The following is a 27074-nucleotide window of genomic DNA, read 5'->3' as shown; positions in this document are numbered from 1 at the left end:
GTTGAATCGGAAATTTGCAGTTAATTTTGTTGTGGGGCAGCTGATGGATAAAGTGTTAACCTGAAAATAAAACAGAAACAATTGTGTGTCTATAAAGGCTGAAGATAAAATAAAAATTTGAAAATGAAAGATATGTTGGTTAATTGGAGAGATGAAATGCTCATCTGAAAGATGGTAGGTGGTCATTCTGGAGTAACATTATAGGGAGAAAAATGACAGAGCAGACAGAAGGACAAAGGCTGAGTAACTCACGCAGCTGTGTGCCTCTAGCCACTGGAAAAACACTGTCCCACCAATACGCCATGGCAGCACAGGAGTGGGCACCGCTGCAGAAAGTTTGCAAAATGTGCAGTGGAAACTGAAATTAATAAAAATAAATCAATTGGCTTATTTTCTCTCCAGCATTCTACCATGCTGGCTGTTTCAACCACCGAGGCAGGGCTTCTTTCTGTCCTTTTCTTCCTACTTTTGCTTCATTTGTTTCCCATTGTGGCTTCCCTCATTTCTGAACAGCTTGACAATAGTTTTCCTCTACCTGATGTAGCTTTAATAAGTTTATTTTACTGAAAAAAGAGCTCTCGGACAAAGAAGGTCTTAAAGCGGCTACGAGTAACATTTAAATATATTTTAAACAGCCTCATGTTTCCTCTGATAAACATAAATTACCTTTAACAGCAAACGAGACCATCAGTGCAAGGAAAGACGTTTTTAAATAGTTTTTATTACTGCTTTTGGTCTGGTCGCACACCCAGTCCGATTTTCGGTTCGCTCGTGCAGGCTCTATGGTCACATATCCGCATTGGTCGCAGATTTCAGTGTGGAGCAGCAACGCGATTTGAGAAGCCTATCCCTCCAGATGAGGGAAGGGGAGCGGGAGCCTTGTTTGAGACAGTTATTTGTCGTCATAATGACTGATAACGGGGCTGAACCATCAAAGAAAAAAAAAGAGAATGCAATGAAGAAAAGCTAAAAGGGAGAGTGATATAGGCTACGGGCGGGACGAGGGTGTTGCCAAGCAACGTGTATACAATTTCACGAGAGCTAAACTAGACTGCAGTGTTTACTCCTAAATGAATGAGCGGTTGGTACTAACACAAAGTTTGCTTTGCTTCACCATCATCAGATAACCATTATCTGAAATAGTCATTATTTACATCAACAACACAAACACATTACCTCATCGTGATCCATACTAACTGCCGTCTCTCGTTCATTCGCTTTCTGTGAGGACACGTAATCTTTCAGCTCTGTGAGAGAGAGTAGTTAGGTGACGCTGCTGCATCAACTCATTGCAATCAGGTGTGTGTGGCAGTGACTGGCATTAGTTGATGCAGTGTCAAAACCACTCTCACGGTGCCAAAAAGAGTCCTCACACTTTCAACACACGGACATGCGCTATATTGCGCCCTTCTCAGTTCACACTCGCACGCCTGGCACGAGCTAGAAAACAGCTTTGCGACAGCGGGCGTCGTAAAAATACTACCGCTTTTGTCCAAAGGGGACGCCAACGTGCCATGTTACTCGTAGTGGCTTTAAATGAGACTAGTCATGATAGCAACTCTGTAAGACTGCACACTGTGACTTTGTGGACATGCTGATGTTTAGGTTATGTTTACCATGGTCCCCAACTTCGTTTTGGTGTGTTACTATAGTATAGTATTTGCTCATTAGCGTAGATAGAACATAGAATACAGCTGATGGTAAATCTCATAAATTTTTCAGGTAATTGGTCATAAACTAAAATATTGAAAAAAGGTAATTTTCTTCTACCTGATGAGGGACATGGATGTATCCACTTAATGTGTGGCAGTCCAAAGAATAGTTGTTGAGAAAGTGAACTCAAAACCACAAATGTCAACCCCACGCAGGAACAAGAGTAAAGGTCATGGTAGCAACAAAGTCAGCATAATTAATTCTGAGACGCATGAATGTCCGGACATTAAACCATGGCAATAGGTCTAATAGTTGTTGAGATATTTAAGTTTGGACCAAAGCAGTGGACTAGTGGTTAGTTAGGCTACTCATAGTGGCTAGCTGATTTAAAAATGCAAACAATGACCCTGGGCTTTGGGCTGAAATAGATTAGATGTGGTAGTAATATTCTCAGCGGTGAGACGAGAGGGAATAGTGACTGATAAGGGATATAGAACATAGTGAAATGAGGCTTTAAGCCTTACAGGTAGACCTCATTTGCAGACTGTGCACATGATAAACAGAGGCAGATAGTGTTCAGACATGATAACCTATATTACTGTTTTGTCAGAGTCTAAGTCACATTTCCCACTTGAGTGTGAATGAACCACCTCTGTCTTTTCAGGCAAGGTTACACAGAATTAGAGTATAATAGTAACATATGGTATGACTAGTCAGGCAAAATTAGTTTTACACTGGTTAGGAGAAGAGCCAATGGAGAAAAATGCAAGAGAACCTTGTATCATGTGTTATTTATTCATTGTATAGCATATGTTTTATTCCATGACAGGCCTGAAAGGCAACATTTCAGTGAACACACCTTCATCACACTTATCTGAAGCACCTCTCATATATTAAGGTATGCAGAGATCATTCTGAACATCTTAAGAATTTTGCAGAACTAAATGGCTTCAGAATGAACTGCACTCTGAATTTCCATGTAACAAATGCCTGTTCTCTCTATCATCAGTTGTTTTAAGCAATCATTTGATCTCTGCGGTGGGGGTGGTGCTTTAAGCTTCAAAGAGGTGGTTGATATCGATCCCCATAATGCGTACCAAGGTTTGATGTATGGCTTATGAAAGGACATTTGATATCTTCTCTCCACAGTCTAGCGTAGCCTCCCACTGTTTAGGTAGCATAGCAGCGGTCTGCTGGATCAATGGCCAATAATCAGAGAGACACAATGAGCCTCTGTTCTTTCACATTTACTCCACAACAAGGACAATTTGATGGAACAAAAGAACCTGGAAGGAAAGCATGGTTTCTTCTTCAAGAAGCAATTAACTTTAGCGTCTTTTCAACGTAATGAGAAATAACATCGAGCGGCTTCATTTACAAGACGACATTGATTCCTCCCCTCTCCTCTCAGGCGTAACCAGCGCAGACACTGTGGTGAATATGCGGAAGGTGACCCATCAGACCATTAGCGAGGAGCTGTACAAAACCGTTGTCCTGCCCTGCCTCTTCACCCTCCGCCCCAGATCATCCCACGAGCCCCCCAGGATCAAGTGGACCAAGGTCTGGGGCCAGAGAGGCTCTGACGGCCTGCAGAAGGAACAGTCTGTTCTGGTGGCCAAAGACAATGTGGTCAAGGTAGGTAGCCTACAGTAAAAGCTGAGATGGACCAATATGAAATGTTTGCTCCTTATTTTAAATACATATGGTTTAGCTGTGGTTTAGTTGTTTCCCTCTCTTATTTTCATCACTCCACTTCCTCTTGCAGGTTAAGAAGGCCTTTCAAGGTCGTGTAACACTGCCTAGTTACCATGAGAACCGCTACAACGCCAGTCTTGCTCTGTCAGGGCTACGTTCCAGTGACTCTGGTCTGTATCGCTGTGAGGTTGTGGTGGGCATCAACGACGAGCAGGACACAGTTCCCCTGGAAGTTACAGGTAACTAAACATCTTTGCAAATAACTCGGCCATTTGCATTTAAAGGTGGAGTCAGTGCTACCACCTTTCAACACTTGTTGTCAAAATCGCTTTTTGTCAAACTCAAGGAATATCTCCTCACAATCCGTTACCTGCTGTATGTACTGTGTGTACTGAAACAAAATCCAGTGTTATTACACAGCTTAGGCTCTGTAAACAGGTATGTTGCTAGCCAAAGGTGGGCCCCTTTTCTTTAAATACCCTTTGTTTAAATACCAGTTGTTGCCATTTAAGATTATATTATTAGCCAAATCTAGTTTTCTTGTTAATAAAAGTTAAACCTACCTTCTGTAATTTATTAGCAAATCAGCACTCATAGCTTCCGATGTGATAGATTTATATTGTAATTTACAGAGCAGATAAATTACACAGTTAATGAGCAGTCACACTATTGGCAGAATTTTCGGACTAGAGATAGAACCAGCCGACAAGAAAGAATCTGCTACTTCCCTCATGAACCTTATTATTTCCTTGATTAGGAATTATCTCATGGCAAATGTAACATTACCATCAACTAATAATGAGTGGTCATATACAAAGTAGTTTATTTATTTATATATATATGCAGTATATCAATAGGTGTTATGCATGAATTCATCCACACAAAAAGTAGTGTCACAGTGAATCAACAACACTATACTCTCTTTAGTTTTGTACAGCTCCTCCATTGCTTTCAAGGTCTGCCACTATGAATAATAATGACCCTGTTTTATATGTCAGGCTAACACAGCCATTACACCAAGAGTTGTTTACTGTCCATGCAGAAAGTATGATGGAGGAAACTAGAACACATTACACATCATTGACCTGGGCCACTCAGGTGCTATTCCTGCACTCAAAGCCTAATGAAACTAATCATGAACCAACCCGGCAGTGTATGCTATTGTCAAATAGTGCTTTGCATGGCTCTTGTGGGTTAACTAAATGGGAAAACTATTAACTGCATTATCCGTATCCAGGACACCCTTATTTGTGGAATTACTAGACTAGCTAGAGGTATCTCACTGTAGTAGAACCCATAATTACTGTGTCAGAGTATTTTAGCTGCAGAGCTTTCATCAGATTTTTTCCAGGTCACTCACTATTTTTTATAATCAGTTATTATCATAATGGCCACAGGGGATCACACAATGCAGTAGCCACCGTACACTGCCAATGCGTTTGCTTCCAGAAATCCACGCTAGTGTTGCTAACATCAGCTGTAAAAGCCCAGTAGCCTTATTCTATCATCCATACACAGCACGCTACAATGACCCCTTTGTCTGTCAATGAGTGTTACACTGATAGCATTCACCCTATTGCCTCTATAATGCTCAGTGTAAATATGAACATTTGGAAGCAAACAAATCTGTATGTGTGTGGGTGTTAATACAGACCACTATATCTTTATAATTTCTACAGTGTCTAAAAGGATATGCTACCATCCAAAAAGGCACAGGGGGCTCAAAATAAAACACACAAAAGAGCAATCAAAGTGCACCTTATGGTGTCACAAAGGCCAATTTAAAAAGATCAGTCTTTAGTTGCTTTTAAAAAGCATCTTCAGAGACCACTGACCCAATGTCAAGAGGAAGAGAGATCCATAGTGTTGGAGCCACGACCTCAAAGGCATCCCCTTTGGTTTTTAATCAAGTTCAGGGAACACCCTGTTGACACTGGTCAGAAGACCTAAGCAACCTATTGGTGATATAGGGATGAAGAATACTCTGGTGCCTGACCATGCAGGGCTCTTTGAGTTAAAACAAGGATTCCAATTTAGGAAGAAAGACCCCTGTCAAAATGCTTCGAAGACCCTTCGTCCTCCCTTTCTCGGCTAATCGATAGACACGCTATGAAAACCACTCCTTCAGGGAGAAACCAATTAAGTAGCTGGCGAGGAATAGCCATCTCTAGGGCTTAGTCTTAATTGGCAGTCACGCTACATGGCAGACCACAGCCGCCTTCACACTTATTCTACTGAGTGCTTAACGTATTAATTAGCAGTTATTGATACTGCTCAGCTTTATCAATATCATATGAATCCACACTGTTCCACGCATGGACTCATTTTTTTCTTGCACTAAGCCCCGATCAGTTGTCCTTTCTCTCTTGCCATCTCTTTGTTAATTTCTCGACTGCTGCCTCTGTTTTGTTTCCATTCTATCTTGTCTTGGCACATATTGACTGGTCAGTTGGCTGCGTTTCACCATTTAAAACACAGCGTCATTGATTACTTGGGTCAGCTGTTGTCTGTGGTTAGATATGGCCGCACACGATTAACTGGTGTGAGGACAATAGAGAGTATTTTGAGCCAGTTAAGATATGTTTTAGCAAGGTTCTTTATAATTGCACCCTAAACAATTTTAAATACATGCATGTCATGAATAAAGTATACAAAGTGTATATAGTTTGCAAATACATATCTAAATCCCTCTTTAAATATGTGTAGTTCTTATGGCGCTTTTCCACTGCGCGGTATCAGCTCAACTTGACTCAACTCAACTCGCATTTTTGGCGTTTCCACCGCAAAAACATGGTACTTGGTTCCTTGTAGCGGCTGTTTTTTTGGTATCGCCTCGCTCTAGGTTCCAAGCGAGCTGAGCCGATGCTAAAAGGTAACGTCAGCAGACTACCGGCCACTGATTGGCCAGAGACTCGTGTTGCTACCAAAACCAAGTTGAGTTAAGTTGAGTTGAGTCAAGTAGAGCTACATGTGTGGTGGGAAAGCGCCATTAATTTGTCCACAGATGTCTGACACCTGATGTCATGGGAAATGCCAAAACTTTTTAAAAAACTATAGCATTAATGTTATTTTACTTTTGTGCACAAAACGTTAGGGGATTTCAAATATCAGTTTGACTTTAACAGTAAATGTTGTACTTTATACGTGGTTATACAGTGCAGTGTACTGCCAAGGGACACCAACCTCTCTCAACAGTGCTGCAATGAGGGCATCATACAATCATAATGAAGCATATGGCCTACCAACAAATCGTGCCTTCCTGGTTGTCTCCTTTGAGACGGTCTGTGGGGACCTGTAAAGTGTGAAGGGTAAAAATAGAGGGATGAGGAATTGGGCGTTCAACCCGAATGTGGAATGGGAAACCCATTTATTTCTCTAGTGTACGTATTAGCCAGCAAGCTAGCATTTCTGTTTGGGTAAGATCCCACCGCCTCATAGGGGAACGATGGAAGGTTAGGAGAATGAAAAAAATTAAGAAAAAGAGATGATCTATGCCTTGAATTTTTGTGAGGAGGAAAATAAAACCAGAATGACAGCATGGCTAGATGCACTGCTGGGGATTGTGGAAGCTGTGTCTCACGCACATGGCCCTGCCTGCTTTCTCCACATGTAGCCTGGAGTGGTAATGCTCACAATACCACGCAGGACTCCATCTCGCCGGAATCTCTGTCACTCTTCCAGACAATGCCAGCAATGATAAAGGGGGGCCGTGTTAGTAGCCAGACGCTCACCGGCTTTCATGTCGCTGGATGCTCCTCAGGGGAGCAGCACAGTGTGAATGGCAGGCAGAGGTGGGAGGTGAGGGAACGTTAGATGGACACTTCAGAAGCTATTCCATTTTCATTTAACTGGAATATTCACCTCTCTTGGCTAGAGGAATTGTGTCTCACTTTATTCCCGGTGGATTATTTTTTTTTAGCTTCCACCATTTTTTTCAATTTAACCTTTTTTGTATTCTTGTATTGTATTCCTCTGTCTGTTTTTGTGGTTCAGCACATGCATCTCCTTAAGTGCGGTGTCTCTGTCTGTTTCTCTGTCTCCCTTCTTTGTTTTTCCATCATGAATGCGCCAGCAAGGTGACATTGTGTGTTTGTGTACTATTAAAACAGTAAAATAAACATCACCATTGTTTGTCATACACTGTATCCAAGGGCAACATCTCTCTTTTCTCTGATGCAAATGAGATTTTTACCTAGGCAGGTTTCTGAACCTGAATGCAATTATTTTCCAACCATGCACAGATGGAACGATGTCACTACATGATGAGGATGTCTGAAGGGGCTTTATGTGTATGTGTCACTCTGCGAGTGTGTGTACATGCGTGTTGTTCAATGGTTCCAAGGTTCAGTTCATACATATCTCAGCTACACAGAGGTTAGCAGGTCATAAATGTATGCGATACTTTCTGCTGGAGTATCCGTCATATTCACTGTCACATGCTGTATCTCTTTGCTCCAGGGGTAGTATTTCACTACCGGGCTCCTCATGACCGCTACGCCCTGTCCTTCCCTGATGCCAAGAGGGTGTGTCTGGAGAACTCGGCGGTCATTGCTACTGCGGACCAGCTGCAGGCTACCTTTGCCGATGGATATGACAACTGTGACGCTGGCTGGCTGTCTGACCAGACTGTACGGTGAGGTCTTCAATTCTGCATTTGGTTTATATACAGAATCAGGTTCAAAAGGTATAGTTTGGCACTCAGCATTCCACAGTATAGGGCATCCTATTCCACCCATGTATGTAATACAGTAGAAACGTTAAAAGAAGATACATAAGATAAAGCCTAATTAGCCCTCTTATTAGAGTTGGCAGGTCATCAAATAAAACACAGCTACTCATGCGTTATGGGAGTCATGAACACAGTTCTGAGCTCTTTGAATGATGAAAGCGCTCCCTGACACACATGCAGCACTAGCCATTGGACAAAGTCTCAGTCTGTCGTGCATCCATCCTCTTTCATCACCTCTGAACATTTTCAATTGCTGTGAGATTAAGTTTAATGATATAGACAAGAAACCAACCAAAATCTGAAATGAGGGGGGGGGGGGCAATTCTCCATATAAAGTTTGCTGACAGCTCTTGTTTGTTGGATCAGGTTACTATTTTAAAACCTCTATTGGACAGTTGTTTTAAACGCAATCTTTTTGGTAATTTGCCACATGATCAAACATGGTAACAAAAATAAGTAGACTGTGAATAAAATGAGAGTGATTTAAACTATGTAGAAGAATGCGCTATGGCCCCGCAAAAGTCATTCTGATCTTTCTTGGTGTTTTTTTGCACAACACTGTGCAACATAATTGGATGTAATTGCTTGTTTGCACACTGCAAAGGCAGTTAACTACGTCTGCCCCCTCGAAGCTGTCTGTCAGGCTTGCTGCATTTGTTTCAGCCTGTCACCTTCCATAAAGTCCCTTACATAGCCAGTCAGGGCTCGTCTCTCAACGCTGTTCTCCATATCTACATTTTAATTTCAAGTCGCTGTTGCTCCAGTAGACAATCAGATTGACTGTTGCCTTCCTGACAGTTTTTCCTTCAGCACAGCTTCCTTCCCTATTTCTTTCGCTCCTTCCCTCCTACGCTCCTGTTGTTCTCACTCGGGAGCTTTCTAATTGGTCCAGTTTCCAGTAGGCTTCGAATGCACATCATCAGCCAGGAGAAAAGTGTCCAATTAATACCATGGGGGAATAATACAGACGTCAGCCACCAAACAGAAATAAAGGGACTGAAGCCAAAGACACTACAAGTCATAGTTCTCTTGTTATAATCTGATATAAAGAAAAACAATTCACTGTCGAAGAAAAGCACTGCAGATTTATGGTTGCGAGCAGGCATTTGTGTCGTCGGCATGTATGTTTGTGTGTGTGTGACTGTGTCTTTTTGCTTTTGTGTATATGTGTTTTCCTAGTACTTCTTAAGTCCCTGTATGCCCAGCGTAATCTTTTAATCAGCCTTTGCCTCTGCCCTGGTGCTGCTGGAATCAATGTTCTTGTGGAATAATTGCTCAGTTGGAGTCTGAATATAGATCGCTGTTTTCTCGGCCCCACAGGCACGCCATACCACAGAAGGAATTCCTGATTATTTTAACCTCTCCTTGACTCCTACCTTTCCCGCCCTCTCTCTCTATCTATCTTCTTCTCTTTTTCCAAAGCTGTAGCGTTAATAAAAATTCTTGTATTGCCCGAGCATTAAACACGTTTTGTGTAAAATGGTTGGGTAATTATTCTGTGAAACTTAGACTAAGGGCAGAGTAATTATAAGAAGAAAGATATTGTATCCATCGAAGTTCTCTCCAATTGTTGTCCTGAGGTTGTTGTGGCAATGTAATGAATGTTACTGTACACCTCACTTTATCTTTTCAGACAGTTTTAGGGGGGATATTTATGTGTTTACATTTCCTTATTCCTTGGATAATATATTTGGGTAACCTTTTTTGTTTGCGTGTGAACACAGACTCATCCCCTGGGAGTGTGTCTGTGGCTGACTTTTTCATGGGCATGCTATATTAATCTGTTTCTTACTCTGTCTTTGTCCCCATCTCTTGGTTTCCACTGCAGGTATCCCATCCAGTCTCCTCGGCCCGGTTGCTATGGGGATCGCGAGGACTCACCTGGAGTCCGTAACTACGGCAATAGGTCTCCCGATGAGCTGTTTGATGTCTACTGCTTTGCTAAGCAGCTTCAAGGTGGGAGTCAAGAGCTTCAAGCATAAATGTGGGTTTAGTCATGCATGGATCCACTAAGCCGTGGGGGGCTGCAGCGAGAGAAAGCTGTGACCGGGACTTTGTACACTGTTAGCACAGAGAGGCAGACATCAGTAGGAGATGGAGTGAGTCCAGCTGTCATGTTACTTCTGCGGGCTTAGGCTAAGTGGGTCAGTAGGGTTATCCTAAAAGTTTACTTTTTGATTCGAAATGTGCAAAGTGGTCGACAAAAGCAAGCACGCTACAACGGCCAAAAACATTTCCATTATGAGAAATGTGCTGCAAATACAGAAACAGTGCAGAGTCAAAAACACACAAACAGACGTCCAAAACAAACACAGCTTACCGCTGCCACTGGTTTTCTTATTGCATTTCTGCACCTTTACCCCCAGCCTCCACCGCCTCTGAGTTTAAGAAAAATTCTACCATCACTCCCTGCTGTGCTTAGCTTTCCTTCTGGGGAGTCAGAGTCAAAAAGTGAAACATAAACAATGCACATATTCTACATTCATATTATAATCAAGTCCACAAGAGTTGACAGATTGAAATAGTTTGAGGTATGTGTGATATTAGCATATTCCAAAGACAATCATGAGCACAGCAGGTTTTTTAACAATCCAATCAAAACCACTACAGGGGTTAGTTTATCTGGGTCACTTGTTTTGAGGTATGTCAGGTATGTGATCGGAAGCTAAGCAGAGAAGATGCCATGACTAGACTTTGTACACAGCTATTTACAATTCAGTAAAAAAAAAAAAGAATTGGCACAATTTTCTTTAATAAAACTAACATTGATAGCTGATACATAGATTGTGTTTTCTGGTAATTAATCTTGGTTGAAATGGGTTTTCTCTATCGCTACACATATTTCAACATGTTTTGGTTTTCTGTATCATGTGTTTAATATCTGTCATATTTAATTGTATTAATTCCATCTTGAATCAATATTAATCAGCAACTTCCCACCAGCCTAACAATAAATATTTAATTCATCTTATTACATTCCTTCTCACCCTTCACTCCTGGCATTCTCCCATTCTTCTTCTTTCTTCTTTCATTTTGTTGGACTCTTCACCTTTTACCCTTAATCAATAAATCAGCGGCACTGTTCTTTACTCATGGCATAAATCTCCTGGATTCTCATATCAACGTTGTTCATCCTCATTCTCACTTTCCACTCGCCCGGCTCATATTTTTTTCATAGCAAGCTGGACTGCGAGTGGATTTTCTGATCATATAATTGTATTTGTGCTGTGCACCACATTGGACCTCTTGAGCTCTCTCTCTGTCTGGCTTTTGAAGACCTGTTTTTGGATCACTACTGTATTTTATCCACACCAGCCTTTCTTCAGCTGCCTTTAAACTGCTTTGAACTACTCAAACAATTGTTTTCATAAAGTCTGTCTAGCCTAAAACCGTTCTTATAGCAAACTACTTCAATTCTCCACCCTTATGGTTTGACAAATTTGATAAAGGAGAAAATAATGTCTAGAACTTATTGCCTTACAAGAAATACTCACAGACTGACACATACAGCAAGAACAGACTGGCTCAAATGTACCTACATCACTTTGTACAACCACTAGTCTGATGAACTAAAATGCCATAAAAAAATGCCCTAAAACCCATCTTCTCCTCCCAGGTGAAGTGTTCCACTCCGCAGTGCCGGAGAGGTTGAGCCTGGCCACAGCCTCCACCCACTGCCATGCCCTGGGAGCCCAGCTGTCCACAGTGGGGCAGCTATACCTTGCCTGGCAGGCCGGCTTGGACCAGTGTGACCCGGGCTGGCTGGCCGACGGCAGCGTGCGCTACCCTATCAACGTCCCCCGGAAGAACTGCGGTGGAGACGAGCCCGGGGTGCGCACAGTCTACAACAACCCCAACCGCACAGGCTTCCCCGACACCACAGCCCTGTTCGATGCTTACTGTTACGGAGGTACTGCACGCTTCCTGGGGAATGATAAACTCCAGGCACCGTCATTGTAGTGATTGCCATGGCAACGACAGAAGGGGTCAGGGACTTGCTTTCTATTCTGTTTATTAATTAGCACGAGATGTTGTTGAGTCACATAAGAAGTAGTTGCGGAGAGATTGTGTCCGTGTGTGTGTGTGTGTGTGTGTGTGTGTGTGTGTGTGTGTGTGTGTGTGTGTGTGTGTGTGTGTGTGTGTGTGGGCGTGTGTGTGTGGGCGTGTGTGTGTGTGTGTGCAAGCACGCTGTGGAGAGAGAGAGAGAGTGACAGAGACAAAAAGAGAGAGGGAAGAGTAAGCTAGAAAGGGAAAGGGATAAGAGTAGCAATGAGTCCAGCTGGTTTGCAGTGATTCAGTGGCTGACCTTGTCTTTTATAATGTACAACCCGAGATTGAAATGAGTTAAGTTAAAGTTAAATTCAACCTGACTTTGATTTGACTTTACTGTTACAACAAATTCTATTATGTATTTGATCATTTATCAGAGCCATAATTTTGCAACAAGAGCTTATGTTTGTTTATCTGGCATCCATTGATTGTAGCATTGTAGCAGATTGTACCACAGACAACAAATACATGTCCAAGGATATGGGGGATGGGGGGAGTGACTTTCTAATCTTTCACAATCAGCCAATTAAATTATGGCTCAAGCGAAACGTCTGCATAACCCAATCATTTTAAGTAAAAAAGAACAGCATGAGAGGAGAGAAGCAGCACATTTTTCAAAACAAAGAGCTGATGGATGAACCTCTTCATTTTACCAACAGTTGTTACACATTTACATTAATATTTAAAAACAAATGAAGTCGTCCAGATAGCTAAAAGTACCATGTTAATAATGAACGAAGTAATAGCAATATGTTTTGTTTAATAGCATACATTTGATTCATGTGTAGACGATAGTGTCGACGGAACCTCATTAATATGACATGAGCACAATAAGTGCACGTTTGTTCATTTGAAAGTGATTGGATTTAGTGGTAGAAGAATCTGAGCTACATGTGATTAAACCTTGACAATCCAGCATAATTTGTATTTCATCTTCTTTGAGTAGCGACAGAATTGTTATTGCAATAAGAGTAGAGAGGTCAAGTGTAGTGCAGCAGCAGATAATGTGGCTCAAGTGAGAAACGGTCCCGTTGCTTTTTGTGAAATGTGGCTTTTGTGTGTTGCAGCCCGCCAGCCAGCCGGGGTCCAGGCTGCAGAGGCAAGGGCTCTGTACCACACTGCTAACCCAGAAGCAGAGGCCATCTCCTCAGTCACTGAAGCCCAGCGTAGTGTCCCTTTTTCCAAGACCTCCACCTGGACCGGCCTGGTTGACTTGGACGATGCAGGAGTCCCCTCCCTTGTTGGAGCGAACAACTCTTCTGAGATCTCCGAAGAGCATGTAGTCATCCACTTGCGTCCAGAGGAGGGCTGGAATGAAAAGCAGGAAAGACCCAGAACCAGCCAACCCAGCCGGGATGAGTTGGACGAGGCAAAGAGTAGCAACAGCTTGGGCTCTTCTGACCTCGGAAGCCTGGAGCGCCATGGAGGTTCTGCTCATGAAGAAGACGACGGTGGCTATTTTGGATCATCTGACAGCCCAACGTTATCCTCCATAACGTTTACCACTGACCAACCCCAGGCTAGTAACGGTGTGTTGGCTAAGTTTGTTAAAACTCTGATGAGGCCCTTGAGGTACTGGACTGGAAGTGAGGGGATGGAGGAGACAAAAAAGGGCCTTGAGGAAAAGTCAGTAGAGAACCAGACACAGGGAGAGGCATTCGGCAGAAGTAGTATGCCAAAACTTAGTGGAAACAAGGGCAGCGTGGACAATGCCATCATGGATCACAGGGGCGGTAGTTTTCCCTTCAGAGCTCCTACCAGCGAACAAAAGACTCCAGAGGAAGGTCTGTCTGAGCAGGAGAAAGAGGTGATGCCGTTGATTCGACTAGTGCCTGCAGTCCAAAGCACAGGGCAAAGTGACCCGAACATTCTGCCTGGAGAACCAGCCTCCAGCACATCTGCTGACAACCCTACATCCACTGTTAAAGGTATGAGCGTTTATTTTGTATGCTTTTTTTTTTGCATGTGTTTAGGGTTCACCTTTTAACGTTTAAAAAATTTAAAACTAAGTGAATTGAAACAGAAATAAGGTCGAATTGACACTGTTCTATTTCAAATTTAAATTTTGGTGTTAAATAGTGGATCTGTTTATGTCATGCTTTTTAAACAGTCTCTGTCTCTCATTTCCGCTCTCTTCTCTGCCCCTTGAGTATTCTATAATATATTCCTCTGCAGGGCAATTTGAAGTATCGCTGTAGATTAAATTAAACAGTAATTGCAAACAAACAAAACAGGGAAATAACAAATACAGGAATGCAAAATGTTGGAGTGGAGACTGTTTCGCCTCTATTCTCATATTTATTGACTGTGCTGTGTTTACAGTGCATACTTTTGGAATGGGCAAGCAAGCTTTTCTTAACTTTGTAATCTACTTTGATGCCATAAAGGATGTTCTAGCATATAAATAATTAGTTTGAACAGCGCAGACCTGCATCACAAATTACTTCTTCTTTTAAACCATGCAAGATGACCAGACATTGATAGAAATTATATACAAATGCAATCTGGGCATTGTTTCTTAGTGAGTGTGTGTGTGTGTGTGTGTGTGTGTGTGTGTGTGTGTGTGTGTGTGTGTGTGTGTGTGTGTGTGTGTGTGTGTGTGTGTGTGTGTGCGTGTGTGCATGCTGAACGTGTGCGTGCTAAAGAACATGGAGGGCCTTTGAGATAGGTAACATCCACAGTGGAGTGAATTACTCCCAGGAATGGTGTGGTACAGCACCCCTAAGGATAGAAAAGGTCACCGCTTTCAGCTCATGTCTTCGTGAAAGCAACCTGGCACGAAAGCCAAAATCAATCCCTCTTGTTTATAACTTCAGGCAGGGTGAAGGACTAAAGATTAGAGAACCTGCTTGCGACTGGAAGGTTGACAGACCAATAACTGCCGGAGCAAGGCACCTACTGTAAAACTGAATCACAGCTCAGACACTGATCATCAGAACAAAAATAGAGAGATTTTGTACCAAAGCCTTGGGTGAGAAGAAAGCAGCTTTTTTCTTTTAATGGCCACCACAAATAAAACATAATTGGCGTTGGCTAAAGGGGAAGGATACAAAAGGAGTCTTAAGACTCTGCCACAGACAGCCAGAAGAATCCAATAAAGGTGATCTTCACCTAGGAATCGGCAAGCTTTATTAATATAAATACTTACTGAGGTGCTACCTGAAATCCAATGCCAACCCCCAAGGCATTGATCAAGAAAATCTAAGCTTTAACTCGCATGCATTATTCACAGCCGTATCCAATTAACGTGGAGGCTGGGCTGCACTGCCATTCGCTCTCACCTCCATCTATGTCTCTGCCAATTAGGCTGTGGCTTTGTGAAGGTTGGTAGTAATGATCACTAAAGCAAGGATGAGCAACACAGGGGGACAAATAGAGCGAGGAAGTAGGGAAAAAAGGGGAAGATAGAGAATGAGGGGTGAGGAATAGTCATTTTCGTCCTTTAATGTTGCCGTGATGGAAAGCTGCCCAACTGATCTATCTTCTTAAACTCGCATCAGTGAGCTGAATTAACTTAGATACTGCACACTGCAGGCTATCCCTTGGATCTCAACTCTTCTCAGTAACTGATGGTGCCATGTTGCCTCTTTGACTCAAAGATTCACACTGCGTAGACAGTGCTTCCAATAATGATCCAGATTTGAATATTGAATCAGATTAACTAGAAAATTTGAAAAAAGACACCATATGTCTGCATTGTATTGCATTAGGTGTTATAATTTTTTAAGCTCCTTGTGAAGAAATCTTCCTCCAATACACGCATGTAAAGTTTGAATACATTCAAACCCTCGCTGTCTGTCAAGGAAATGCATGTCTGCCTCTCACTGGTCTCATCAAACCCACAGACTGCATTTATGTGATAGAAGACAGTGAGGTCCGTGAACTGACACTCAATGTAGACGCTTCTGACATGATTCACGGGGCTGCGCAATAACTTACCCTCACTCTCTTTTATTAGATGTCATATCTGCAGATGGGCTGAGGTGGCATTGGGTACCATTTCTCTCTTTTTCAGCCTCCACTCTCACAATTTAATATCATGTCTGTCTGCCCGACCCCGGGGATTCTCTCAGCCGTTTACTCCAGTAAAGTGGAGTCAACACAGCAGAACTGCTCGCAGTGGAAGCACATTATTACCATCCGAACAGAGTTTATGATAAGTTTGTTTTGCAGCATTTCAGCGTTGAGATTTTACAGTGCCAGAGCTGAACTTAAAACAGTGCTCTGAACATCACCATGAAAATGATCCAAACCTGTGTGTAATTGTCTCATTTTATTTATTACATGGGTCATTACGTTGATGATCAAACCAGATTAATGTGTTTAATTATTATCACGCTCCTCAGTGTGTGTAGTAAAAAAGTATGTAATTAGCTATTTGTATTATTAATAGGACAATTAAGCCGTTCTACATGGCTCTTATGGAAATAAACCTCGGGCTCATAAACCTCACTTAGGCATAAGGCAACAGCGGCTCTTTTGAATAATTTAGATACGTTTTAATATTTTACGCATAGACATATTTGTGTATGTTCTCCCTCTCGTGGTAATTTGTCCTGCTGGGTTGTGTTGCACACAGCCCATGCAGTATCGCTATTGGTTTACAGACATGTTAACCGAACCGAGGGCAACCCAACCGAGCTGAGCGATTGATGGTGGTAGCAACACTAGCTCGGCCTCTCAGTAACACAACTGCACTGAGTCTCACACCAGCCGTGAGTCACACATGCAGACAGAATGAATTATTGATGGTGTCTGGTTTAAAGCCGTAAGCTGATAAGGTACAGTGGAGCACTTCATCTAAATAAACGGCTCTAGATGGAGCTTGTTGGTGGAGCAAGTCATTTGCTTATCATGTTGCAAGGGCTCCTGCGTTTTTCCACATGGCTTCCCTCACCACAGGCAAGTGTGTTCCCTTCAGGAGGTTGTATTGGGTTAACAAAAACCCGGAGGCAATAAGAAAACAGGGACTGACAAGAGAAGTGTGAAATTACTTTGCAAACATCATTCCATCCTTTTGGTACGTTTGTGCATGCACACGTGTTAGTTTATGGGCTTCCAGAAGAGATGGCTCCCATCTTTGTCAACAAACTCCAGCGACTTTGGTAGCACTGATCAGCTCCACTGGGGAGGAAAAAAGCCCAAAGCCTCCATCTTCTAGAACATTCCAGTTAACCGGTACTTTCAGAGAGCCTTGGGATAAGAGCTACCTGAGAATATGTTAACACGTAATAATGTATGTGTAATAAAGTTTTATTGTTGAGTTGTTGGACCAATTTTGCCTCTGAATTTGATGCCAAAACATATTTTAAATACTTTTTGTAGGGCACAGATGTTGGCTATGAAAAGCACACTTATGGAGGTGGTCTTAGTTTCTCCTTTTATTTCTACACAATTAACTTTGCTATCCTTCTTACATACTGGTTTATAGTGTGGGTACAGATTAAATAAACTCTTCAACAACATCAAAAACAGTGACTAAGTCCACACAAGACAGAAAACCATACCAGTGACTTTCACCACTGATATCAGCAGTCTCATATTTTTATAATAATTGCCTGTGCTCCCTGTAAAAGTTATATGGAGCCCATGTAAGCCAGGCTTTGAGTTTTAAATGCTAATTCCACATCCATAAAATTAAATCCACCCCCAACCTTCCCACCCCCGTAATGGAATTTATAATAATTAATCTATTCTGTCTCTGTGTTCCCTTTAGAATTCACTCCATCAGCTTCCAACGATGGACCAACACCCAGTGAACATGTCAACATATCTGCTCCTCAGGGTCCCAAAAGAGGCCCAGCTTTTGCTCCCGCCCCCAGCAGCCAATTTTGGTGGGCCATCAAGTCCATGCGTGGCTCCAAACTTGGCCCCCCTGGAAATGTGCCCTATGTGGGTAACCATCCCACCTGGGAGCCTATGGAAGCCAAAGCAGGGCCGCTGGAGGTGATGACCCTGCCCACCTCCCTTCGACAGGACAACCCAGAAAACTATTCAGGCCAGGGGAAGGACCAGGATGGAGAAGATGTTAAAGCTCCATCGGCTCCCAGTGCTGCATCAGGGGAGGAGAGGGACCTAGAGGGGAGCAGTGAAGGGAGCAACTTCCCTGGTGGCTTTGGATTGAAAGCCAACAACTTTGACAGCAGAAATGTCAAACTGAGTCTTGAGACAGAGCCTTCACTCGGGGAGCTTGTGACTGTGGCAGAGCACACTACTCTGTCCCAGTGGCAGCTAGTGGACCAGCCCACCACCACCACCCCACCTCAGGGCTCTCAGGAGCCACAAACAGCAGAGGAGGCCAGGGGGGAGATAATCTTCTTCCGTCGGCCTACTGACACCCTCTCCTCCTCCACTTCTTCACAAAGAGGAGAGGGTAGTTCAAATTCAGGTTTCACTCCTGTCTTTAAGAAGCAAAGCACTGGCACAAGCATGAAGGAAGTGGTGGTGACCTCTACACCCAAAAACCTAATGGAGGTGCTGACAACCTCCGAGGTGACCACGGTGCAGCTACTGACCACCAGAGACACACAGAGGACGGATCCTACCACCGCAGCAGCCACCGACTCTGAAAATTCCCCAGAGGAGCCTTCAATATCCATTTCCTGGGTTCATGAAGAGAGGGAGCTAACGACAAGCACAGCTGACCTGCATGGCCACCTCTCAGCTGCTGCAGCACCAAGTGCGGCATCTCAAACAACTAGCGGTGGGAATCAGTTGACTACCATTGCTTCGGCTTCAAACGGTGGTGCCACCGAAATGGAGTCCAGGTCTGCGGTGTCTGAGTCCTTTGTGGTTGGAAGTCGATGGAAGCCTGGCAAAGGCGTGAGCCAAAATTCAGCTTCGACGATGACGACAAACAACAAAGACAGCAAAGACACAAGCAATCCGTTTGGCATCCTTGTACCCAACTGGGCCTTTGGGCTTCTCCCATCAGGTACGTAAGCTTCCCGGTGTTTCCAATGAATGAATTATCGCCGTCATTTTCTCTTCCTGATTATGAGTTATTATGTAATCAGTAGATAGTTATTCAATTATGAATGCATCTCAGTGAGAGCCAGAAACATTCTTCACATCATCGCTTTCCTGAGGTGACATAAAGTACTGTAACAGCAGTATGTTTACAATGCTGCATGCCTTCCCCATGAGTTCACAGCTCTGTGAACCATTTTAAATATACAGTATACACCTTTATTTCCAGACTGACTGTCCCCTGTTGTTCCATCCTACTGTTCCCCTCTCTCTTCTCCTCTCTGACATTCTTCATGCATTCTTAATCCTGGCTTGTTCTTCCTTTTTGCCTTCACATCCTCTTCCTTTTCTCTTCCTTCCTACCCTGTTGACAATAGAGAGAAAGCTCCGGATAGTGAGGCACTGCACTCAGGTGAGACCAACTAGGTCTTAGTGAAGTAATTAGTGGGTCAGAGTGAGTGCAATTAAGTGAACCAGGGAGAGGCCGAGATCTTAGTCCCCAACAAATCAATGTAGACACAAGCCGCAAGATGGGACTCGTAATTGACTGCAGTCTCTTCTCCTTTCTCATTTAAACTTTCTCTCCCACTCGCCTCAACTTTCCTCTCTCACGCTGCCTTGTTGTTCAGGATAATAGCTGCGTTTGCTCTGTTTGTCTCAGCATGCTCGCATTGATTTCTTTTGATAGTTAATGGACCTGCTGCTGTGGCAGAAAACCACAGAGTAAATTAACATAACAGACATTTTGTTCTCAGGGCCAATCGTCTCTTCCTGTTCTAAATTTGTAATTTAAACACAAGGAAGATGTTGTTTGCCTAATATTTCTCTTATATTTTTCTTTTTCTAAGAATCCTTGCAACATTTATTGTGCCTTAATAATGTCAGTCATTCCGCCTCATCTTGGGGTCATACTCTGAAAAAAAATTCCGAAAAGAAGTAAACTTCTATTCTCTGGCAAATAATGAGAGAATAAAAAGATGTGACATTATCATTTAAGAGAATATTAGAGCTTTATTCTCGTAAATGTGTGGGTCTTTCTTGCAAATGTACCACTTTAATCTCGGGCAGTATCCAAGTTCCACCAAATTTGAATTGTCATGAAAAAGAACACTTTTCATGTACTGTGAAATTACTGTATGTTGTTTTTATTTTCTGTACGCTTGCCCACTGTCATTTATAGGCACTTTTCTAACATTGAGCACTGTACTGTATCAGCATATTTCCCCAGCAGAACTATATTTGGTTTACATGAGAGTGTGAAGCGGGGGATTTGCCTTTGTCCTTTTAATAACAGCCAGTGGAGGAGATATTGATGAAACTGTGGTTTCAGTAGAAAAAATCTTAAAGGCTGAAGACAGGAACATCTTGTTCACTTGAGGTGGAGTGTTGTAGCTTACTGTGGAGCATGACCATGACACTACTCTACTTGTTTAACTTTGTGAACATAATACAGATTTCAGTCGGATAAGAAAGAAACAAAGATTGCAGCTTGCAGGACATTTGCTTTATTCACATTAAATGGTATCATATCAAAATAGAGAACATCCTGCTGTTATTTACAGAAAGATAGGACATGAGTACATTTTGTCTATCGCTATTTCTGATACAGTGACATTAGGGACAGAGTGAGTGGCCCTGCTCTTGTTAAGTGATTAGAAGCATGAGACGTCTCCCCCTGAGTGACCTTTTGTAGGTGTCAGTTGTGGTACAGACAACATTACTGCAATGGCTGCTGCGCATGACAGCAGTAAGATTAGAGACAGAGAGGAGGAAAAGTGCAGAAGGATGGACATCTCTGGAAAGGAGTTAAAGGGGGTGAATGTTTCCTTCATGATGCTGTAGAAGGGTGTTCATATACCTATTTAATCAATGATCAAATATTACAGTAACACGGTCCCATGGGCCCCCAGAGAGCACATTCCTCCTCCTCCTCCTTCCTCCCTCTTTTTCCCCTTTACATTGCTGTACTTCCTTCCCGCCTCCTTCCTGTTTGTTATCAGAACAGTCTCAGCCCCCTGTATGTCCCATTTGGCCGTATATCAGAGCGATAAGACGCTGGTATATAATGCCACATCCAGCTTTTTCCAATTCCCCCATCGCTCTGGCCTCCAGCTAAACCCACACAGATGGGTGGACGTACACACACACGCACACACACATACAAACTAAATATGTGAACAAGCACCAGCATGCCAAGCCTGCTTCAGGAGTAAACCTCTATAATCCATCCCACATGCCGCACCATCCCATATAAACACACACACACACACAAATAAACAGAATATATGTCTTAATCCTTCGCTGTGAACACTGTGAGAAAGTAAACACGTTTCATTTTATTTCATTTTCAATTACTCATATCTTTATTTCCATATTGTATAATCCTAAACACAGTGTTGAATGGAAGTTTGTTACAAGCCACAAGAAAGTTACAGGAATGTTTTATGAGGCCCAGAGAATCGCAACAAGCATTGAAAGGCCTGCCCAATGGTTTAGAGCACCTGCACTCAACCGTTAGGGGTGACGAAATGAGGTGGGTGGAGGAGGAATACAGTGATGTTGGCTTTCTGTCCAGCCTTTTAAATTACAAATGCCACTAGCTGAAACTCTGGCAAACAGGGAACCGGATCTTGAGTAATAGCCATCGTGACTTGATATCCTTATCCCCCCAGGCTCAGGATGGATCAGACCTCGAGCCGCATCAATAACTCGGCAGGCAGCCCTCAACCAAATTACAGTGTTACATTTGGAGGAGAAAGAGCCAGTTCTTTGAAGTAATGCATGTGTGTATTGGTTTGAAGGAGGGACAGAGGGAGATAAATGGGGGAAAGGGGACAGGCTTTGGTGGCATTATCAGTATGGGTCTGTGTGGATAGATGTCCATTTTGTCTGCTGGCTGTTGGGAGTCCTTTAGATATAGGCTGTCAAGAGGGCACATTCGGGATGCTGCATATAGAAGCCTATTGATTTTCCTGCCTCTCCCCTCCCTGCGTCTCCCATCTTTTTTTCACACCATCCTTCTCTTTCCCTCTCTTGTCTTTCCCTCCCTATTTGGCTTTTTTTCCCAGGTCTCCTTCGATTCCCCGTCTGCCCAACTTTATGTATTTTATTACTCCTCTGGACATTCTTATGACTCTCTCTGGCATAATGTTTTGATAGCCTCTTGAACTCCAATGAGGTACAAGACAAGACAGGCAATTGCTGTCTAACCGCATATGTCCCACACGATCTTCGTCTGTTAAATAAGAGTCACCTCCCTTTCATGCATCCACTGCCTATATCTGTCGTCCTCTTATCGGCTTCTTGTCTCTCACACTATTCTTCCCATCTTTCATTTTTATGGTGTAATTTTTTCCATATCATAGACTCTTACGAAATCTAATTCTGTGCCATTGGCTGCTGCATATTAATGGAATGGGATTTGTTTAAGAACTGCCTTGAGGGACACTGAGCTCCATTACAGTGTGGGATAAAACGGCGCTACACACAGCTCTATGCTGACTGAGCATAGACCCTTTGTATCCGGTTAACCAAGGCAATAACCAAGCAACCAATGTGTCGAAAATTAGCTTAAGTAATTTGTGGTGAGAAATCACACTGACCCCTTTGCATACATCACGGTTGATAATGATTATCCACCAATACAATCGAATTAAAGCTGTAATCCATAATTTCCTGTTAAATTACTTACTTACTTACTTACTCCTCTTCGTCCCCTATGGGACATAAGGCTTCAATGAGCACTCTCCATTGCATTCGGTCCTGTTAAATTACTATCCATCAAAGAGTGAAGTGATTGAGCAAATGATTTGCCATATTTGCAGCTTTGCAGAGTAATACAATCTGGGTGTCTGTGGCGACATTCCTGAGCTAAAAGCTTTAAGTCCCAAATATCACACTCTGCGCCAACACTTTTCTATATTCCTGGATAAATCGTGCTGCCCTTCACATTAGAGTGAAGGCTGTCCGCTCCCAGCAGGTTTGGGCTGCCAAGGATAGAAGGTCATATATATTTTTATGTTATATAAACAAACCCTGCTTATTACAAAAACAGCTCAATCTTAATTGGTCAAAATGTAATTGATGCTGACTCACCGTGCTGACTCAAGTCAGATGTTAGAAGCTTTCCTCTATGACATCGCACTTCTTCATCTTTACGTTACTGGTACCAACATGGATGATTCCGTGACGCTGAAGCTAGTAGTGCTGTGAGCCTTCCTATGCAAAGCCAACAGCTTCAGATTAGTAACTTAAGCAGAGATAAGCTATAGGCTTATTTACCATCACGTCTCAATATCAGACGCCAGGAAGTGAAGTGATGTGCGATATGAAGTCGTGCGTTGTTTCAAATATGCCATTTTTAAGTTGTTGTCACAGCGGTTTTCAGCATTAAAGAAGTGCGGTCTGACTCTACATGTGTGTGATCATTCTCTCCATGGACCAAGTCAAGTGATATGCAGTGAAATGTCGTCGAACATTGCAGCAAGCACTAGCAGCGATACGAAAGGCATAAATTGGCAGTTTTGCAAAAAAAAAACGTTTTAAACTGGTAAAGTAAAATCTCACAGTGACTAAATATTTTAGTGCAGGATTTTCCGTGAAGGAGATTGAGAAATGGGCTAGCAAAATATCTGTTTGTAGAGTGTTCATTGATATTTTGAGGGGAATAGCAACTGTGATGATACACATAAAGGGAATGAAACACCCAGCTTAGTTTGTAAAGCTAATGCACCATGAAAATGTGGGTTTAATATTCTGCAGTGAGCCTGAAAAAAACACTGAAAAGCTGTCTTAAACGGGCATCATAAAGATACTTGATTATGCTGCCACAACAAAACCCGGTGATTATTCAGCCTCTAGGAGCTGCATCAAGGGCAGCTGTACTTTATTTTCTAGATTGTATGACCCAGAGCTCCCATTATGGCAGATGAATGACTGAATCTCTTTCTGGTAGCAGATCCGCAGCAGAACTGCAAAGCAAGTTTTGTTGTTGCTTTCATGAATATTTTCTCATCTCACAGCCCTCCAAAGACTCCTATGTTAACTTCAAGAACAAGGTAACAATAAACGCTAAGCTCCATTTGTTTTTATTTAGCCTGGCTGCAACACATGCTTTTTTATCATGTGTTTGTTTTGTTGGTAAAATGCCTTATGCTCACATATGCATAAAGAATTGTTGTGAGAACATTCAACGTTTTATTACATTTTGGTTTGGAGTTAACAATTATTGGTGCTATTCCCATGTTAGCCAAACATGGTGCAAATTTACTCCTCTTGGCTTTTGGAGAGCACACAGTCCGAAATAACTGGCTCAATGGGGAATAAAACTACAAAGTAAAAAGCCACACAGCAGATGAGACTCTTAACTGCCTGTTGGAGCATCCAGGCGTCCTCATCTCCCCTCATTTTATTATAGTCATTTTCATTTAGCCGCATCTGTTAACCGGATAAGAAAAGACCTCTGCTCAGCCATATGCCAACCCATTCTTATGTGTTCCCCGATGAAGCACTTCCTCACTTTCAATTGTCAACTCAATTTTAGAGCCTCTCTGGGCCCCATGAAGGTGCGTAGAGTTTCATAAAGTGGACCTGTTTTGTCCACCTGTTTTTGTCATCAATTGGGGAAAGGTGGGCAGGATGGATGGAGACAGACAGACAGCATGGCAGGGTCCTGTCAGAAGGAATTTAATCCTCTGTGTGGAGTCATTGTGTGGCTGTGGAGAGCCGGAGAGACTAACCTGGTCGGGTTACTTGGCTAACCGTTACAATGGAGCATTCAGAAAGTGTCAGATTAGACTGTCAGGGAATCTGCTTCCTTTTGCTGAAAGACTATTTCACCTCTCTATCTGTATCTAACAGCTCCATCCTCCCTAGAGGACACATAAGGGAGACAAACACTAGCAGTACACAGCCATGTTGTTTTGCACATCAGTTTTCTCTCTGTTTTTATCAGCTCTAAACAAGAGGGATTTGGATATAGATGTATTATAATGTGACACTGCGACACAGATACAGTTTGTGTCTGAGATCTGTTAAGCCTGAAGCACACCCAACGATATTTGAATATGGCAGCGTCCCTGAGATTGTTTCTGTCGTGTTTTGCATTCTCCATTAATTTACAGTCAGACACACACACTCATATCCGTCGGCAACTCAGCCTGGTCACACATGCGGGCACATGCTGTCGAAAAAAACGGAACCGCCTGCCATCAAGGTTAACAGTAAAATGTATGATTTCAGATTGTGGTATTTCCTAGCTACAAAGGAGTGGCAGTGGAGAGGATGAGTACACACACAGCTGGGTTTTTTTATTCTCAAGCTACTAGACTGCCTGACTGACTTCACTCCCGCTCTATCTCTCTCACTCACTCCCGCCGGCGCTGAAGGCAGAGCAAAGGCAGTAGCAAGGGTGTTTGGCTCCTGGCGTCAGTCACAACGCATCATGCAAGCAGCCAGCCCACAGTGGGAGGAGGGTTTGAGGGGTCCCTTAATGCAGAGCTTGTCTGACACACCCACAGAACTGTCCCAGAGGGGGGGATGACTCACAAACAGGGGACAAATGAAAAGTCTTTAGGGCAAGGAGGGTTTCTCAAATGGTGTGGGGTGGTGGATGCAAATGTGTAAATGTGCAGGATCTGTTGAACTATAAAAAGAAAGGATGTTTTTTTGCAAATTGTAGTGTAAGATTGGGGGAATTTTGGCGAAGGCAAGCTTCTTTTCAGAGTTTCTGCTGGCAGGGGCACTGTGAGTTTTTCTTTGTCGAGTTTTTCCAACGGGTCTCCAGGCAAACCCTCCTGCCTACAGCTTGCTTCCCCTAATAGCGCTTCTCTGCTATCAAAACTATGTCTTGATAGTAACCACAGTGGAATATGGAAAGGGAGTATAGTCTCCCCAATCTGTGTGTGTGTGTGTGTGTGTGTGTGTGTGTGTGTGTGTGTGTGTGTGTGTGTGTGTGTGTGTGTGTGTGTGTGTGTGTGTGTGTGTGTGTGTGTGTGTGTGTGCGCACGCGTCTGTGTTTGTGTGTGTGTTTCCTGCTCTTTTGTGATGGTATTTTCATAACGAACTGCACAGCACACTAGGCCTTCTGTGCAAGGTCAGTGACGGTGTGTCCAAGTGTACTCGCTATCTTTGTTTACATCAGCGCAAAAGGTTTGGGAGAAGTAGAATATAAATGGGAGGGCTTAGGTGATCAATCATTGTCAGTCAGTCACAGTATTGGTTAGTATAGGCTAAACCAAATGGTGAGAAGACACGAGTGCAAATCAGCTTCTCCGCATAGGGACAAAGAGGTGTTGTCTGTATACTGGCTGCATATTACAAGACACACACAACACACATGAAAACACTTGGCTTAAAAGATGAGTCTTAAGTTTAGAATTAAAACCTAAATAAACATACAGTAAATTGAATATCGAGTATGGTTGAGTATTCAACTTTATAGGAGCAGCTACAGCCTGCAGATATATAAAGTTATGTCCAATTAATTTGATCGCAGCAGCCTGGTGTTGCTTGATGTTGTATGATTTTGTCAATGTAACTACATTGACATTCACAATGGGCCATTGTGCATTTTCGTATGGCACTTATCAATTAAGAACTGCAGTTCTACGTCTCTCCTGCTGCTTTCAAATTGCTGTAGGGATTTAATCAAATGACAGTCTTTAAAAGCACTGGAGGAGATTAAAAACTGAATTACTCATATCACAGCCTGTTTTACACCCATTCTGGCTGTTATCACTGTACAGTTATATTTTTGAGGTTTGATTTCAATCTGTAAAGTGTGTAGGCCTAGTGAATATCCAATTAAGAGGGTTTATGTCAATTACTGAGGATTATTACATTATACAACCATTTTTCTATAAACCGGCAGGTGGTACCACATCATAAATGTTATGCTATGTTTGACACAGAACCAATTTAAGTGGGAATACCAACATCTCTGCTCGCATTTCATTTGCATATGCCGTCGCTCTCACTG

At 42.7% G+C, this 27074-nt stretch overlaps 1 protein-coding gene across 1 annotated transcript in view; it reads left to right on the top strand.

Moving 5' to 3' along the window:
* ncanb (neurocan b) overlaps window positions 1–27074 on the top strand; it is a gene marked incomplete at both ends in the record, with an annotated part of 105663 nt that overhangs the window by 11997 nt on the left and 66592 nt on the right. Inside the window, 7 exons of the mRNA XM_080032696.1 lie at window positions 3065–3288; window positions 3419–3587; window positions 7807–7981; window positions 9906–10033; window positions 11694–11987; window positions 13195–14055; window positions 17844–19061. Coding sequence (XP_079888822.1) covers window positions 3065–3288; window positions 3419–3587; window positions 7807–7981; window positions 9906–10033; window positions 11694–11987; window positions 13195–14055; window positions 17844–19061 — 3069 coding nt within the window. The remainder of the gene's footprint in view (window positions 1–3064; window positions 3289–3418; window positions 3588–7806; window positions 7982–9905; window positions 10034–11693; window positions 11988–13194; window positions 14056–17843; window positions 19062–27074) is intronic.

This window comes from Ammodytes marinus (genome assembly GCF_949987685.1).
Source record: "Ammodytes marinus genome assembly, chromosome: 8".
Taxonomy (NCBI): domain Eukaryota; kingdom Metazoa; phylum Chordata; class Actinopteri; order Uranoscopiformes; family Ammodytidae; genus Ammodytes; species Ammodytes marinus.
Note: the sequence above shows the minus strand (reverse complement) of the source record. Positions and strands in the feature narration are given on the sequence as shown.